We start from the raw sequence: 16286 nt of genomic DNA on the forward strand, positions 1-16286 counted from the left end.
TATTTATCAACCGACTTCAAAAAAGGAGGAGGTTCTCAATTCGACCCGTATGTTTTTTTTCTATGTTTGTTACGCTATAACTCGGCCAATTATGAACCGATTTGAACAAATCTTTTTTCGGCGTATAGGTAATACCTCAAGGGTGGTCCCATTTAAATTTAATAATAGAAAAAACAACCCCCAAGGGTGGAAAATTGGGGATGAACTTTTTTATACGCAATATCTCCGCCGATTATAAATCAATTTGAACGATTATTTTTTTGTTGAATAGGTATTATCAAAAGGGGGGTTTCATGCGAATTTGAAGAAAATATTTCACCCCAAAGGGTGGAAAATTGGGGATGATTTTTTAATTTTTAGTTTTTTTTTGTTGAAGTCGGTTTTTTTTTAAAAGTTATGTCTGTCTGTTGTCCCCAGATGCGGCGGCGCGGCGCGTGAGGGGCGGCATGCAGGGCGGGGGCGCGCCGGCTGCGGACGCCGACCAGGCCCAGTTCGAGGCCGACAAGCGGGCCGTGTACAAGTGAGAATCATCATCATCGCCATCAATACTGTCATCATTACTGTCATCATACCTGTCATCATCACAACTGTCACCATAACTGTCACAATAACTGTCATCATCACAACTAGCATCATAACTGTCATAGTAACTGTCATCATCATAACTAGCATCATAACGGTCACCATAACTGTCACCATAACTGTCACCACAACTGTCACCATAACTGTCATCATCATAACCGTCATCATCATCGTCACAATATGCCGCGTGCAGTGCGCTACTGTCGACGCTAGCTGTTGCTGTGAGAGGTAGCATGCAGGGCGACCAGGCCCAGTTCGAGGCCGACAAGCGGGCCGTGTACAAGTGAGTGACGTCATTACTGTCGTCATCATTACTGTCATCATCATAACTGACATCATAACTAGCATTATAACTGTCATCATCATTACTGTCATCATCATAACTGTCATCATCATAACTGTCATCACGACTGCCATCACAACTGTCAACATAACTGTCACCATAAGTGTCACTATAGCTGTCACCATAGCTGTCACAATCATTGTCATCATAACTAGCATCATAACTGTCAACATAACTGTCATCGTAACTGTCATCATCATTACTGTCATCATCATAACCGTCATCATCATCGTCACAATCTGCCGCGTGCAGTGCGCTACTGTCGACGCTAGCTGTTGCTGTGAGAGGTAGCATGCAGGGCGACCAGGCCCAGTTCGAGGCCGACAAGCGGGCCGTGTACAAGTGAGTGACGTCATTACTGTCGTCATCATTACTGTCATCATATCTGTCATCGTAACTGTCATCATCATTACTGTCATCATCATAACTGTCATCACAACTATCATCATAACTGTCACCATAACTGTCATCAAAACTGTCATCATCATAACCGTCGACACCATCGTCGTTATCATTGACATTGCCATCTTCGTCACCGAATTTATCATTATCATAATCTACATCATCACATTGACTTCACCATATTTATCATAATCTTCATCAAACTTTCAAGCGAAAATAATGTTGTAGAACTGTGAAAGTGGTTCACAAGCTGGATCTCATCTTCATCATCATCATCATTTCAGCCACAGGACATCCACTGCTGAACATAGGCCAATGGGAGCCCCCAATGATTTCCATGTTGATCTATTGGCAGCGGCCAGCGTCCAGCGCCTTCCTGCTACCTTTATGATTTCGTCGGTCCACCTTATGGGTGGACGTCCAACACTGCGTTTTCCGGTACACGGCCTCCATTCCAAAACCTAGCTGCTCCATCGGCCGTCAGTTCTGCGTCCTATGTGCCCTGCCCATTGTCACTTTATGTGCCACTTGTGGTCTAAACTGAATAAATATTTTTGATTTTGATTTTAGCTTGCTAATCCGTCCGTCGGGCTATGTCAGCGACTTTAGTTCGTTTACATTTCTGATGCAATCTCGTATAGAAACACCGTCGTCGTAACACAAGCATATTTAGCTAAGAATGAGGGGCTAACAGGACTAAAATAAACGTTTTCCTTCCAGACACCCTCTGTTCCCACTCCTCGCTCTATTACTGGAGCGGTGCGAGCAAGCCACCGCTGGGGCGGAGCCCCCGGCCGCCGATGCCTTCGGGGCAGACTTACAAGCGTTCGTGCAGCACCAGCGGAGGGACCGCCGCCCCTTCCTGGTCGACGATCCAGAGATCGATGGGCTGATGATTAAGAGCATACAGGTAACTTCCAGGCTTTAGGTTTCTGTATAGGGGATTCGTGGATGGCTCAAAGGATTGCAAGTGTGGTTTTGTTCCCCAATCGATGAAGCACATGATGTCGTGCCCTGCGTGCCCAAACAACTGCGCGCAGGAAGATTTAATGAATGCTACTGACAACGCCACTCGTGGCGGAGTTTTGGGCTGAAACTGTGTAGGTTTGTTGTCGACACGACAAGAAGAAGAAGGGGACAAACTTGGTCTCCACTGGTTGGGTTATTGGCGGTCAAGCTGTAGATCCTGGCTACACAGGAGTTGCAGCGGTGGGAACGAGAAGTAGAAATAGTTCTGTTTCTTTATAGGTCACGCAATGAGAGTTGAGGCGATCAACACAAGCAAAGATTTGTATCCGCGATGACGTCTTGCGTAATTTGACTTACAAGAGTTTTCTGCCTCGCTTGCACACTTGCAAGCGCAAGGTAGCAAGTGTATTCAAATATTACACCAGTGTGAGAGCTTTTAAGAAGAGAGCGTATCTTCACCTTAAAGACCGGCAACGCACCTGTAACGCCCCTGGGACTGCGGGTGTCTATGGGCGACGATAATGACTTACCATCAGGTGATCCATCTGCTCGTTTGCCTCTTGTGTCACATAAAAAAATGTGTGTGTTCGGCTCAACTTTCGCTGCGCGCGCTATACCTGACGTCATGACAGTCACAACAGCCGCGGACGCCTTCGGAGCAGACTTACAAGCGTTCGTGCAGCACCAGCGGAGGGACCGGCGCCCCTTCCTGGTCGACGACCCAGAGATCGATGGCCTGATGATTAAGAGCATACAGGTACGTTCCAGGCTTTAGGTTTCTTTAAGGCATTGGTCCCCAAACTTATTTGACGTCTCAAATATTGGTCCCCAAACTTATTTGAGACGAGCCCTCTTTCGACCATACAAAAAATTCCGCGCCTCTCCTCCTCCAGTCAAGATTATTGGTAGTATTGAGCCGCCTGGAATGCATTCTCAGCGGTCGCAGGTTTTTCATACTTAAATAAATAAATAAATGTAATACTTAAGTACACAGATGGCCCGCGCCCCCCTTTATAGGTCTTTGCGCCTCCACTGGGGGGCGCGCTCCCCACTTTGGGAACCAATGCTTTAAGGGGACAAACTTGGTCTCCACTGGTTGGGTTATTGGCGGTCAAGCTGCAGATCCTGGCTACACAGGAGTTGCCCCTTCCTGGTCGACGATCCGGAGATAGATGGGCTGATGATTAAGAGCATACAGGTATGATCTAGGATTCATCATCATGATCTTTCAGCCATAGGACGTCCACTGTTGAACATAGGCCTCCCCCAATGATTTCCACAAAGGTTGATAGCAGCCTGCATCCAGCGCCTTCCCGCTACCTTTATGAGGTCGTTCCAGGTTTTAGGTTTCTGTATGGGGACAAACTTGGCCTTCACTGGTTGGGTTATTGGCGGTCAAGCTGTAGATACTGGCTACATAGGAGTTGCAGCGGTGGGAAATAGGGGTCGAATTGAGAATTGGCCATACAGGATGCGTTCCGCAGTTAGTGGTCAGGTCAAAGTGAACGCAGCCCGCATCATGTATGAACGACCTTACGGGCACGTGCAAAGAACGCAAACCGCACCGCTGACATATTGTCTCGTCACGACTGCTGACAGATAGTCTGGCATGGACCGCTGTCCGTTGCCCTGACCGACTCTTCTCTTCTTCGTCGCTACACTTTGGCACTTGGCAGAGTGGTCGTAGTCGTCACACCTGGTTTGGAAGCAAGCTTAACAATTCGTCACCATTCCTCCCGCACTGCAGCCTTCCTTGTGCACTCGTGGAGTGCACCATTGAGTGCGGTTTTGACCTGGTCAGTCCAGTGCATGAGCGACCTACCGCGTACTTGTGCCTTCAACCTTCCCCTGCACGACAAGTCGTTCAATAGACCTTTCTTCATACATGATGCAAGCTGCGTTCACTATGACCAAACCTCAGATCGCAGAACGAAATCCTATAGTCCCGTAATTTCAGTGGCTCACAAACATCTATGTTGTCTCCAGGTCCTCAGGATCCACCTGCTAGAGCTAGAGAAGGTGCAGGAGCTAAGCTGCGATCTTCTAGTACTTTTCCTTGATTCAATTCGTTATGAGTCCAATGATAGTTTGACTTTCCCCCGGGACAAACTTGGCCTTTACTTGTTGGTTTTCCTTAAAAGCCAACCTGCGTATCCTGCCTATCCAAGAGATGCAGTGGTGGGATTAATCCCGTATTTTTTGTGATTACAAAGGTGGTATGTCTTATCTCCAGGTCCTCAGGATCCACTTGCTTGAGCTAGAGAAGGTGCAGGAGCTATGCCGCGACTTCTGCGGGCGGTACATCGCGTGCCTCAAGACTAAGATGCAGAGCGAGAATCTGCTGAGGACTGATTACACTGGTGGTGAGTGAATCGTTCATTTTTACTTAATAGGCTTGTTTCCTAAAAAAAATTTTTAGTCCGTCAATTTTGATATAAAAAAATATTGGACACGTATATTTTCAATTATCAATTAAACGAATAATTACAAAGTTATAGTGCGTTGAAGTTCCGCGCGACGTCACAAAGTGCTGCACTTTTACGCACTCACTGACGTCACGGGCCATTACTTTAGAACTTTGGCACGCTTTATCTCTATACATTTTCATTAGTTTTAAAAAGTGAAAAATACGTGTCGAGTAGTTTTTGATAAGCTAACTGACGGACTAATTAAAACTCTTGCTTTTTTACCCAGGAAACATCCCTGAGCAAGACCCTCTATCCTCTCTTCTCAATGTGTGATACTGATTCATCATCATCATTTCAGCCACAGGACGTCCATTGCTGAACACCTTTTGTACCCTTTGCACCACCGGCCTGCACCACTGGTGGTGCAAAGGGTATTTTTAAATCCCTCTTGCACCACCAACAAATAGTGCTGTGCTACCATCGACTGTAAAACTAGTAGTAGACTGTAAAATACTTAACAATTTAATTGTTATAAATAAATCAAAACCTACCTAAAAGTTTTAATTTGTGTGTGTGTAAGTGCTTATAAACATTTCACTTCAGACCCACGATACCTCGGGACTACATCCTACATACAACGAATAAAGTACCAGGGCAACATAACCATAAAGGAGCTATTTTATGATACATGTTTATTTCTTGGATCAACCAAGAAGAATTTGATATTAGCTCCTTTATGATTATGTTGCCCTCGTACTTTAGGAATTATTCGTTGTATGTAGGTATGAATGATTGTTTTTAATTTTTATGTTATGTTGTCAAATCTGTCCAGTAGTTTCGGAGCCTATTCAGTACAAACAAACAATCAAATCTTTCCTCTTTATAATATTAATATTATATGATTATAGATAATCGTTTTACAGTTAATGGTAGGGCGGCACTATTGGTGGTGCAAAAGGGATTAAAAAATACCCTTTGCACCACCAGTGGTGCAGGCCGGTGGTGCAAAGGGTACAAAAGGGCTGAGGTCTCCCCCAATGATTTCCACATCGCCCGGTTGGTAGCTGCATCCAGCGCCTTTCTGCTACCTTGTGAGGCTGCTAGTTGATTTTGTGCAGGGTTTTTAAGTTTAATGCGCTACTGGCCCACAATATTGTCCTAAAGCAGTGGTACAGTCGAGTCACAGTCGCGTCACCGGCGCGTCACTGTCGCGTCACTGTCGCGTCACCGTCGCGCCACAGTCGTCGCGTCGCTACCCTATATTTAACTATCTCTTTCATTTCCAGGAGGCGTAGAGAGCAACAACAATTTATCCGGGTCTTTGGACGACCACTCTAGCACATCAAATTCTCCTCAATATCAGGTATGAAATGTATGTTTACCATTTTATACTATTTATCTTTCAATATTTATTAAATGCCCGTTTTCACATAAATTAATGAAACAAAGCTTAATGAAATCAAAGAAAAATGTACAAAAGAATCGCAGTTTTAGCCGTAAAAAGTTGTGAAATCGAATGACAATCCAAGTCGTTTAATTTAACACTTACCTACCTATCTATGGATATAAACATTAGTAGTCATATCAATATTTTTTTATTTCTTTAATAAATGGTGACTTGGAAAATGCGAATAGCAATATAATCTAAAGCCCGGTCTGTGAGCACGTAGAATTTTGTCCAATGACCCCAAGCTACCCATCCTTATCGCTCGCGCGTAATTATATTGCTGTCGCGACTGTGCGACGGGCGCCCGCAGTGAGTGTGCGAGCGCGACAGCAACATAATTACGCGCGAGCGATAAAGATTGGTAGCTTGGGGTCATTGGACAAAATTCTACGTGCTCACAGATCAGACTATACTTATATGAATTTGAATAGCTTTTTTTTCAAATGGCGCAAGTACACTATGCGGAAAAATTACCCAGATAAAGCGCTAAATCACACACCGTAGTATGGGCGTCGCACGAGTGAGAGAAGGAAATAGTAACCGAGACGATAATCACACTATTGTCTCAGCCAATTTCCCGCATAGTGTACTTGCGCCAAAACAAATTAAAGCACATAGCGTTAGAGTAGGCGCACACCGTTGATTTTTAGTTGGCCGATAGTTGTGCCCGATTTTAATTTGTATGAAGAATCGGCCAAATCGAATCTGCGTAGTGTGCGCACTCTCATACATGCCCATACTGATCAAATGCCCGACTAAACTATCGGCCGACGAAAAATCAACGGTGTGCGCATACTCCTAATATCATAGAGATTTTGTTGTATTAAAAACTCTTTTAAGGCGTGCTTTAAATCTATAATCCATATCTGAAATCTGGAATATAGAATCTGGAATATAGAATCTTGAATATAGAATCTTGAATATAGAATCTTGAATATATGTAGAATCTTGAATATAGAATCTTGAATATAGAATCTGGAATTTTAGACTAATGTTTGTTCCCAGTCGCCTCCCGCGCCGGCCGCGCAATATCCGTCGGTGTTCCCGCCGCACACCGAATTGCCTTACCCCGTTAGTTCGAGAGATCCACGTAAGTTTATCACATTATTTTTATTTATTTAAGAATTATGATAACTTAACGTATAAAATTTAGTACAAACATGAAAGTATACAGGGTGTTAGGTTAATGGGTATATGAGCCGACACTAGCCCATGTTAACATGGTCATATAAATGGTATGGTGAAGTCAGAAAATTGATATCTTCATTTTAATTATTTTATTTATCATACAAATCGGATTTTATAAAATTTATTTTGTATGAAAATTTAAAAAAATAATATGATGATATCAAATTCCTGACTTCACCATACCATTTATATGCCCATGTTAACATGGGCTAGTGTCGGCTCATATACCCATTTACCTAACACCCTGTATAAGAACCATGCTGTTTTTAATTCTATGTCTCTGAGTTTCCTTCCAGTGCTAATAACTTACTACTTGTTTCTAACAATTATGTATTTATTACGATCTGGATCGTTAAAATGTTGATGTTTGTTTCACAACTAGATTGTCGTAAGTATATTGCAATTTATAGAAGAATTTTGAACTACTGAACATTGTACAATGACCTAATGACGATTTGTATATCGCTAGACTAAATTAAAATTATGTTGGGACTTCTAAAAGTGTTTTTTTTGTAGCCAATTTATTTAAAACTAGCTTTCCGCCCGCGGCTTCGCCCGCGTGGAATTTTGTCTGTCACAGAAAAACTTTATCGCGCGCGTCCCTGTTTCAAAAACCGGGATAAAAACTATCCTATGTTCTTTCCCGGGACTCAAACTATCTCTATGCCAAATTTCATCAAAATCGGTTGCGAGGTTTAAGCGGGAAAGCGTAACAGACAGACAGACAGACAGACAGACAGACAGACAGACAGACAGACAGACAGAGTTACTTTCGCATTTATAATATTAGTTGGGATAAACAGATTTTACCTTTATACTTTAGGGAATAAGGTTGATAAAAAGTAAAAAATGTGTTTTTGTGTTTCAGCATCGCTAGTCGTTCAAGGTTCCACACCGATCAGTCAAATAGGAGCCGGATTGATTCCGACAGACTCATTCACAGGTAAGCAAATCTTACTTACCTATTTATGGTCCCGAAGCAGTGATAGGGTGAATACTGAGACGCGTAACAACGCAATTTAAAAGTCTATTCGCAGAGAATATCTGATTTTTATAATTTTTTTACTATTTACTTGCCTTTCTTACTACAATATGAACAGCTAGAACTAAACTCATTATTTCAGATGGAGTGTGTACTTTCTGTATAAATTGTATAGTCTGGTCTGCGAGCACATAGAATTTTGTCCAATGACCCCAAGCTACCCATCCTTATCGCTCGCGCGTAATTATATTGCTGTCGCGACTGTGCGACGGATGGCCGCAGTGAGTGTGCGAGCGCGATAGCAATATAATTACGCGCGAGCGATAAGGATGGGTAGCTTGGGGTCATTGGACAAAATTCTACGTGCTAACAGACCGGGCTTTAGACAACACTAGACATTTTTATTCGATTTTTCAAGTAAAAGTATGTTTTTATCACTCGTACTTACTTTCCAGAAATGAACTCCAACAACCCTTTCTCAATTAAATGTTTCTATTTAACCTCCAAGGACGAATAAATTTCCAACTGATAAAATTCAAATGACTTTGACTATTTAAACTTTTTTTAAATGACTTTTCTCAATACCTCACTCGGCATGGGGCACACTGAAAACTAGCGTCGTGGCCTTCCTCACAGGGGGCCACGGCATATGCTGAGTGGGGTCCCATTGCGATGGGCATCGCTGTGCGACAGGGTGGCACTGCTCAGTTTACTTTCTCTTCCATTGTATGTTTTATGTCACCTCTGTCTTCTTTTCAACCGACTTCAAAAAAAGGAGGAGGTTCTCAATTCGACCCGTATGTTTTTTTTTTCTATGTTTGTTACGCGATAACTCCGCCAATTATGAACCGATTTGAACAAATCTTTTTTCGGCGTATAGGTAATACCTCAAGGGTGGTCCCATTTAAATTTAATAATAAAAAAAACAACCCCCAATGGTGGAAAATTGGGGATGAACTTTTTTATACGCAATATCTCCGCCGATTATGAACCAATTTGAACGATTATTTTTTTGTTGAATAGGTATTATTTGTGTTAACGCATTTGAAGTCGGTTTTATTTTTTTTTAAAGTTATAATTTTTTTTTTATTTACATCTTTTGTCTTTTGTGATGTCCATGGCAATAAATGTTTCTTTCTTTCTTTCTTTCAATAAATCTTTCTATTTCAGGAACGAACTCCAACAACTCCTGCTCCTCAGTATCCGGGTCGCCGCCGCCAGAAGACGAAGGTGACGATGCGAGTGGCAAGCGCGGCGTGCTGCCGCGACACGCGACTCAGGTCATGAGAGCCTGGCTGTTTCAGCACCTTGTGGTGAGTGGTCATTGTCATTTATCTCAAAATTGTAGATTCTATATTCCAGATTCTATAGTGAAAATTGTAAGTTGCTGAATTAATTTTAATTGATATAAAAATTCCAGATTCTATATTAAAAATTCCAGATATTATATTCCAGATTCTAGATTCTATAGTTCAAATTCCAGATTCTAAATGCCATAGTCCAAATTCCAGACTTTATATCCCAGATTCCATAGTGAAAATGCCAGATTCTATATTCCAGATTCTATATTAAAAATTCCAGATTTTATATTCCAGTTTTTAGATTCCATAATCCAAATTCGAGATTATATTTTCCAGATTATATAGTTAAAATTTCAAATTCTATATTCCAGATTCTAGATTCTGGATTCCATAGTACAAATTCCAGATTCTATAAAAAAAAAAAAAAAAAAAAAAAAATTCATTTATTTCAGGCCAGGGCCCATAAAATTTCAATAATAATAATTGCATTAAATAATTAAAATCAAATTGAAATCATATTAAATCAATAAATATAATTTATAATAAAGGAGACAAATAAATGAAATTAAAAATTAAATTAAAGTAAAAATTAAATTGAAAATTAAATTAAACATTAAAATAATAAATAAAATTACAATCTAAATTTAATTCAAATACCTGCCTCCCTGTGGGACACCCGGCACCTGCACTTGAGTTTGCACCCAGTGTCGCACAAGGGGGCAGTCTGGCTTATTGCTTAGAACTTTCAGGATGCTATTGGTGCTCCCACGCGTGCGTGAATCTATAGTGAAAATTTCATATTTTATATTCCAGATTCTATATTAAAAATTCCAGATTACGGATTCCATAGCATACATTCCAAATTTTATATTGAAGATAAGTAGTAGAATGTATAAATTAGAGTGTATATTCTAGATTCCTGAGCCCAAATTTTTTTCAGAATCCAAAATCTATATTTTACATTCCAAAATCATTTTTAAATTCCATATTATTTCCATTATTTTCCAAAGTCCATATTTAAAATTTCAGATTTCAAATACATAGATAGGTATTTGTCCAAAATCCAAATATCAGATTGCAAACTGTCCAATCTAAACATTTGAAGACTAAACAGCACAATCACACAGAATTTGTTTGTACTGGATGATACTGAAAAAGTAAATTGATTTTATTTTAATTATTTTTTCCACAGCATCCCTACCCCACGGAAGAGGAGAAGCGTTCCCTAGCGGCGCAGACACGGCTGACTTTGTTACAAGTCAACAACTGGTTCATAAACGCGCGCCGACGCATCCTACAACCGATGCTGGATTGCACTGACAAGCCTGGTGAGCTATAGATGACCTACACTGAACTGTCCCACCAATATCATTGACAGGGGGCGCCACCATCGTACAACTATACAGGGTGTTAAGTAAATGGGTATATGAGCCGACACTAGCCCATGTTAACATGGGCATATAAATGGTATGGTGAAGTCAGAAAACGATGGCTCCTACGTATACTGGCGTAAGTGAAAAAAGTAAATTTTACAGGAGAGCCATTTTAGTGGCCAGAACCATATTTTTGGGTCATATCTTCTGACCTACTAAAACGAATTTAATGAAATTTCACATTTAGCCTTAACATGTAATGCTTTTGCTACTGCTGTTATCAATTTTTATATTTTTCTTATATATTTTGAGATTTTACGCATTGCCCTTTTACGTCGGCATATTTCTATAATTTCATGTATATTGTTCAACGTAAAGAGACTTAAATGACAACGTAAATATAATATTTTAAGCGATTACTCTCTTTATTTATGCATGTAATTATTTTAATTGTTATCATGTGCTATATCAATAATAAATCAGTTAGAAAAAGTCGTTTAATGTACCGTTTTACGTTTTAACGCAAATACGCCCATATACTGTGCTCGAGATTTAGTTAGGTCTTTTAACATAATGTGTCATATTTTTAAAAAATATAAATAACTTGAAAAAATCGAATTGCCTAAGGCGGGAATTGAACCCACGATGCCTTAGGCAGTTCGATTTTTTCAAGTTATTTATAATTTTCAAATTAGTTTGAGATGCGACTCTTAACGCTAAAAATTAAATAACTATATAATGTGTCATAATTTATAAATAAAACAATTTGCTAAATATTTTCATGGCTTTATTTAAGATTTGGATTATAAAAAATATATGTTTATGTAAGCAACTACTCGTATAGATTGACGAATCGTATGATTGGGCTTTATACGTGGCGTAGTTTTGCACATACGCCTATTTGCCTAAAATTTTATTTTGTATCTAATGGAAAAAAAATTTTTTTTTCTTACTGATGTTATAGATTAGAGCAAAGTGAAATCATTGCTTAAATAATTGGAAAAAGGCGTAAGCGGCAGTTTCGCCCTTATACGTAGGAGCCATCGAAAATTGATATCTTCATTTTAATTATTTTAATTTTCATACAAATCGGATTTTATAAAATTTATTTTGTATGAAAATTAAAAAAAATAAAATGATGATAGACGATTTCTGACGTCACCATATCAATTATATGCTTAAGTTAACATGGGCTAGTGTCGGCTCATATACCCATTTACCTAACATCCTGTATGGTTTCCAACATGGCAAAAATCGGAACCAGCGATCCGGTATTGACGGCGGCGCCCCACTGTCAATGTCATGGATAGGACAGTTCAGTATATTTGGTTTATAAGCAACTAGCGGCCGCCCGCGACTTCGTACGCGTGGATCCCGTTTTACCCCCTTAATCTATTTTACGCGGTTTAGATTTTTTCATACAAATGTTTTTTCCCGCTAACTTCCGTTCCCGTGAGAATTTTGCAATATCCTATTGTAACTAAGCTTTAAGTTTACTAAGGTACCTGCATGCCAAATTTCAAGCGTCTAACTTGAGCGGTTTAGATAAGCTTAAACAGAATAGAGCAACAAAGGACAGCAAGTGAGATGTCATTAGCAGCCACACTGTGTGATAAAAAGAGATGCGTGATGCCGTCGCTGTCACGTCAAATAGAACCGTTTTTTACGTCCTTTAGTTTCATCAGATATTTAGTAGTTCTTGTCAGGGTTCGAAGATAAATCGACGATTTCTCAAAACTTTCGAAAAATGACTTCTATCCTTGTCTATAAAGAAGGTGGAAACGGGATGCCCAATATTCCAATTTCTATATACCAATAATTAAGTCAACAACGCCGCATCTTAAAGCCGATGCTGGATTGCACTGACAAGCCTGGTGAGATCCCCATCTTAGTTTCGTCAGATATTAACGCTGTCCGAGAGTTCCAAAATCAAATGATTCGAATTTAACTTGAACATAATTGGAACTGACTCAGATACTGTATACCTGTATTATCATGACATTTTGTTCTGCAAATAAACTTATTTGATTTGATTTGATTTAACTTTTGAATTATTTTCCGTTTGTTCTAATCTAATAATGAAGGTTAAAACGGGACCTTCTATATTCAAATTTATATGTTTTGCATTCCAATTTCTATATGTATTCCAATTTCTATATGTATTCCAATTTCTATATGTATTCCAATGTCTATATCTAATAGATTTTTGCGTGTCACGAATTATTTCACGCTGACTCTATCTACTCCAACTTAATACTAGCGCCCAAATTGTTTTATTTTCAGGTGGCAAGAAAAGCAAAAACGGCTCGTCCATAAACAAGAGATACTGGCCCGATGCTCTGTCCAATCCACAATTTACAGCAGGTAACATTACACATAAACCTAATCATCATCAGGTCATTTAGTCTCCACTGCAGGAGCACGACCCTCTAATTGACCAGAGGCAAGAGGATTTGTCCTACACTCCCCACGCTGGCCAGACGGGTTGTGAGGCCTGATGCTCGCATATTTGTCCCTTAGTCGCCTCTTACGACATCCATGGTAAGAGTGGTCCTATTCTACTCTGCCGGGACCACACCAGCCTTGCGATATTTAAATGCTCTGTACCTTAGGCATAAAAAACGGGACTATTCCCACCTCTCGTTCCCACCGCTGCAACTCCTGTGTAGCCAGGATCTACAGCTTGACCGCCAATAACCCAACCAGTGAAGGTCAAGTTTGTCCCGGGGGAAAGTTAAACTGTTATTGGACCCGCAACGAAATTAATCAGAAGAACATAGGAGTTCGAAGTTAAGGTTTGACTTTCCTCCAGTGCAAAGCGGATAGATAACGTTACCATCACAGATCACATAAACTAAAGGGAGATGTGAAAAGGGGGCGGGGCCTGTGTCGCAGCAATATGCCCAAAAACGGAACACATTGCTGCAGACGTCATAATGTAAACAGTTTACATTGCTTGCGTAGTACTAAAGATTATTCGGACGTTGAGTACTGATACCGCAGTGGATAATGAGCACATAATAATATTTGATTACTTTTTGTGTGTCAATTTCTAATGCGACACTGAGTTTCGAACTCAGCGCATTAGTTGGCATCTCTCTATATCTCTATGGTTACCATAGGATGTATAATATACAGGGTGTTAGGTAAATGGCTATATGAGCCGACACTAGCCCATGTTAACATGGTCATATAAATGGTATAGTGAAGTCAGAAAATGGATATTTTCATTTTAATTATTTTATTTTTCATACAAATCAGATTTTATAAAATTTATTTTGTATGAAAATTAAAAAAATAAAATGATAATATCAAATTTCTGATTTCACCATACCATTTATATGCCCATGTTAACATGGGCTAGTGTCGGCTCATATACCCATTTACCTAACACCCTGTATAGATGACCCACGCTGAACTGTCCCACCAAACTCAATGACAGGGGGGCGCTACCATCGTTCAACTATATGGTTTCCAACATGGCAAAAATCGGAACCAGCGATCCGGTATTGACGGTGGCGCCCCACTGTCAATGTCATGTATAGGACAGTTCAGTATTTTGGAACTATAACTATCATTTATCTCTCTCTCTCTCTCTCCCCCAGGCCTGCTATCCTCATCAGAAGACGAGGACCAGGACGGAGACCAATCTGGAGACGAACAGGAGACCAGGAACGAAGACTCGCGAGACCACACCAACTTTCCACCACTACAGCAACCGATGCACTAACTCTGAGGTGATGACGTATGTCTATCTATACTATACAGCGTGTTTTGAAGGTTGCTGATAAAGTGGCTGATAGTTTATCAGGAAGTTATCTGTCAGATAAAGTACAATATTGAATTGGAGTAAGACCCTGTTTTGCGTTTGCTTAATAAAGTCTCTGATAGCCTATCAGGGACTTATCTGTCAGATATATTTTATCATAATGTGGAATTAGTTAAGAGCTGTTCTGTCTCTAGCTTATACTTTCTCTGATAACTTATTATAGACTTATTGAAACTTAAATATTAATTTTGGTTTCTCAGCTCTCGTACACAGAGAAAGTCACAGCTAAACAGGTGATTTTAAACGTCAGATAACTATCAACAACTTTATTGGTAACTTTTTTGCTAATTTAGCCATAGGGATGTTGACACCATTTAACACGAAATTGGTTTTTAATTCCAATTCAATCATAGAATTAAAAAAATAGTTACGTCACAATGTATACACATACAACTAATAAACTTCATATTATACAAATACGATGATTGGTTGGTGTCAACATGACTATTAGTCATTTCAAATCAAATTTCAAATAAATAAAATTACAGTTGTCAGATTAAAATCAGTAAAATAACACAAGTCATAATAAATACGTCGGGTAAGGTAATATAAAATTGTATAGCGATCTCTTGTGATGTCAAAGTCAAGTGTATGTCAAAGTGACAAGTCAGAAATGTCATCCAAGTCAAAGTGTCAAAGTAAGGTGTAGTATAAAACCATGACAAGAAGTGGAGTTGTCCTTGAACGACAAATAAAGGTCATAGCACACTTGTCAACCCGGAAAGGGATCAAGGCGAGGCGTTTACGTTACGATGCGGACAAGTGTACGGAGTTTCATACAAAGAATACTAACCGCCTCGAGTTGATATAGTCACGATCCGTTTCCGGGTTGATAAGTGTGCTTCGTCCTTAACAAGTATTATCTTTATAGCATGACTAAAAAGTATTAAAAAGAATGAGATATCTAGCTTTTTTATGTAAAATAAGGTACGCGGCGCGAAATAGGGGGCGTTGGATTGTCTACATTGTGTAATATACATATTTAAGTTCCGTTAAAGTGGATGTTCTTGCGCAACTAAGTATTGCGTGGCTAAAGTATACATTTTACAATTTGTATACATCGAAATTCGAAACGTATACGGCTACACATATTCGTATAGCTTCTGAGCTGACAAATACTACTTGTTAATAAAAAAATGTATACACTTCACGTTTGTATACAAAAAGTTACGGTGTATACAAAAAGTGATGACAAATATCGTGTTTCAAATCATGAAAACGTTTTATCAGAAAAGACATAATTATACGAGCAGTATACCATAAATATTTAAGAAAATTATATTAGCATAGAAATGGCTGAGCAATAATTAAAAAAAATGGACACAAATTAGTAAAGAAAATCATAGAATGGCAAATATTATGTGAAATTATGTCATTTATTGCCTATAGATATTGAATACCAATCAGTATTTAAATGTTATTGATATTTTAATAGTTATTGCTCAGTCTGTACCGCGTATAC

The 16286-nt window shown here is 39.5% G+C and overlaps 1 protein-coding gene across 1 annotated transcript; it reads left to right on the plus strand.

Annotated features, from left to right (window-relative positions):
* The first annotated feature begins 414 nt into the window (after positions 1 to 414).
* LOC114361587 (homeobox protein PKNOX2) lies at positions 415 to 15590 on the plus strand. Its single transcript, XM_028316665.1, has 10 exons — positions 415 to 520; positions 2048 to 2237; positions 4530 to 4659; positions 5991 to 6067; positions 7157 to 7241; positions 8208 to 8282; positions 9492 to 9634; positions 10815 to 10950; positions 13279 to 13359; positions 14601 to 15590. Exons 1-10 carry the CDS (start codon positions 447 to 449, stop codon positions 14723 to 14725), a joined length of 1116 nt encoding a protein of 371 aa, XP_028172466.1. The 5' UTR covers positions 415 to 446; the 3' UTR covers positions 14726 to 15590.
* Positions 15591 to 16286: the final 696 nt, after the last annotated feature.

This window comes from Ostrinia furnacalis, unplaced genomic scaffold (genome assembly GCF_004193835.3).
Source record: "Ostrinia furnacalis isolate ACB-3 unplaced genomic scaffold, ASM419383v2 OfSCF5843, whole genome shotgun sequence".
NCBI lineage: Eukaryota > Metazoa > Arthropoda > Insecta > Lepidoptera > Crambidae > Ostrinia > Ostrinia furnacalis.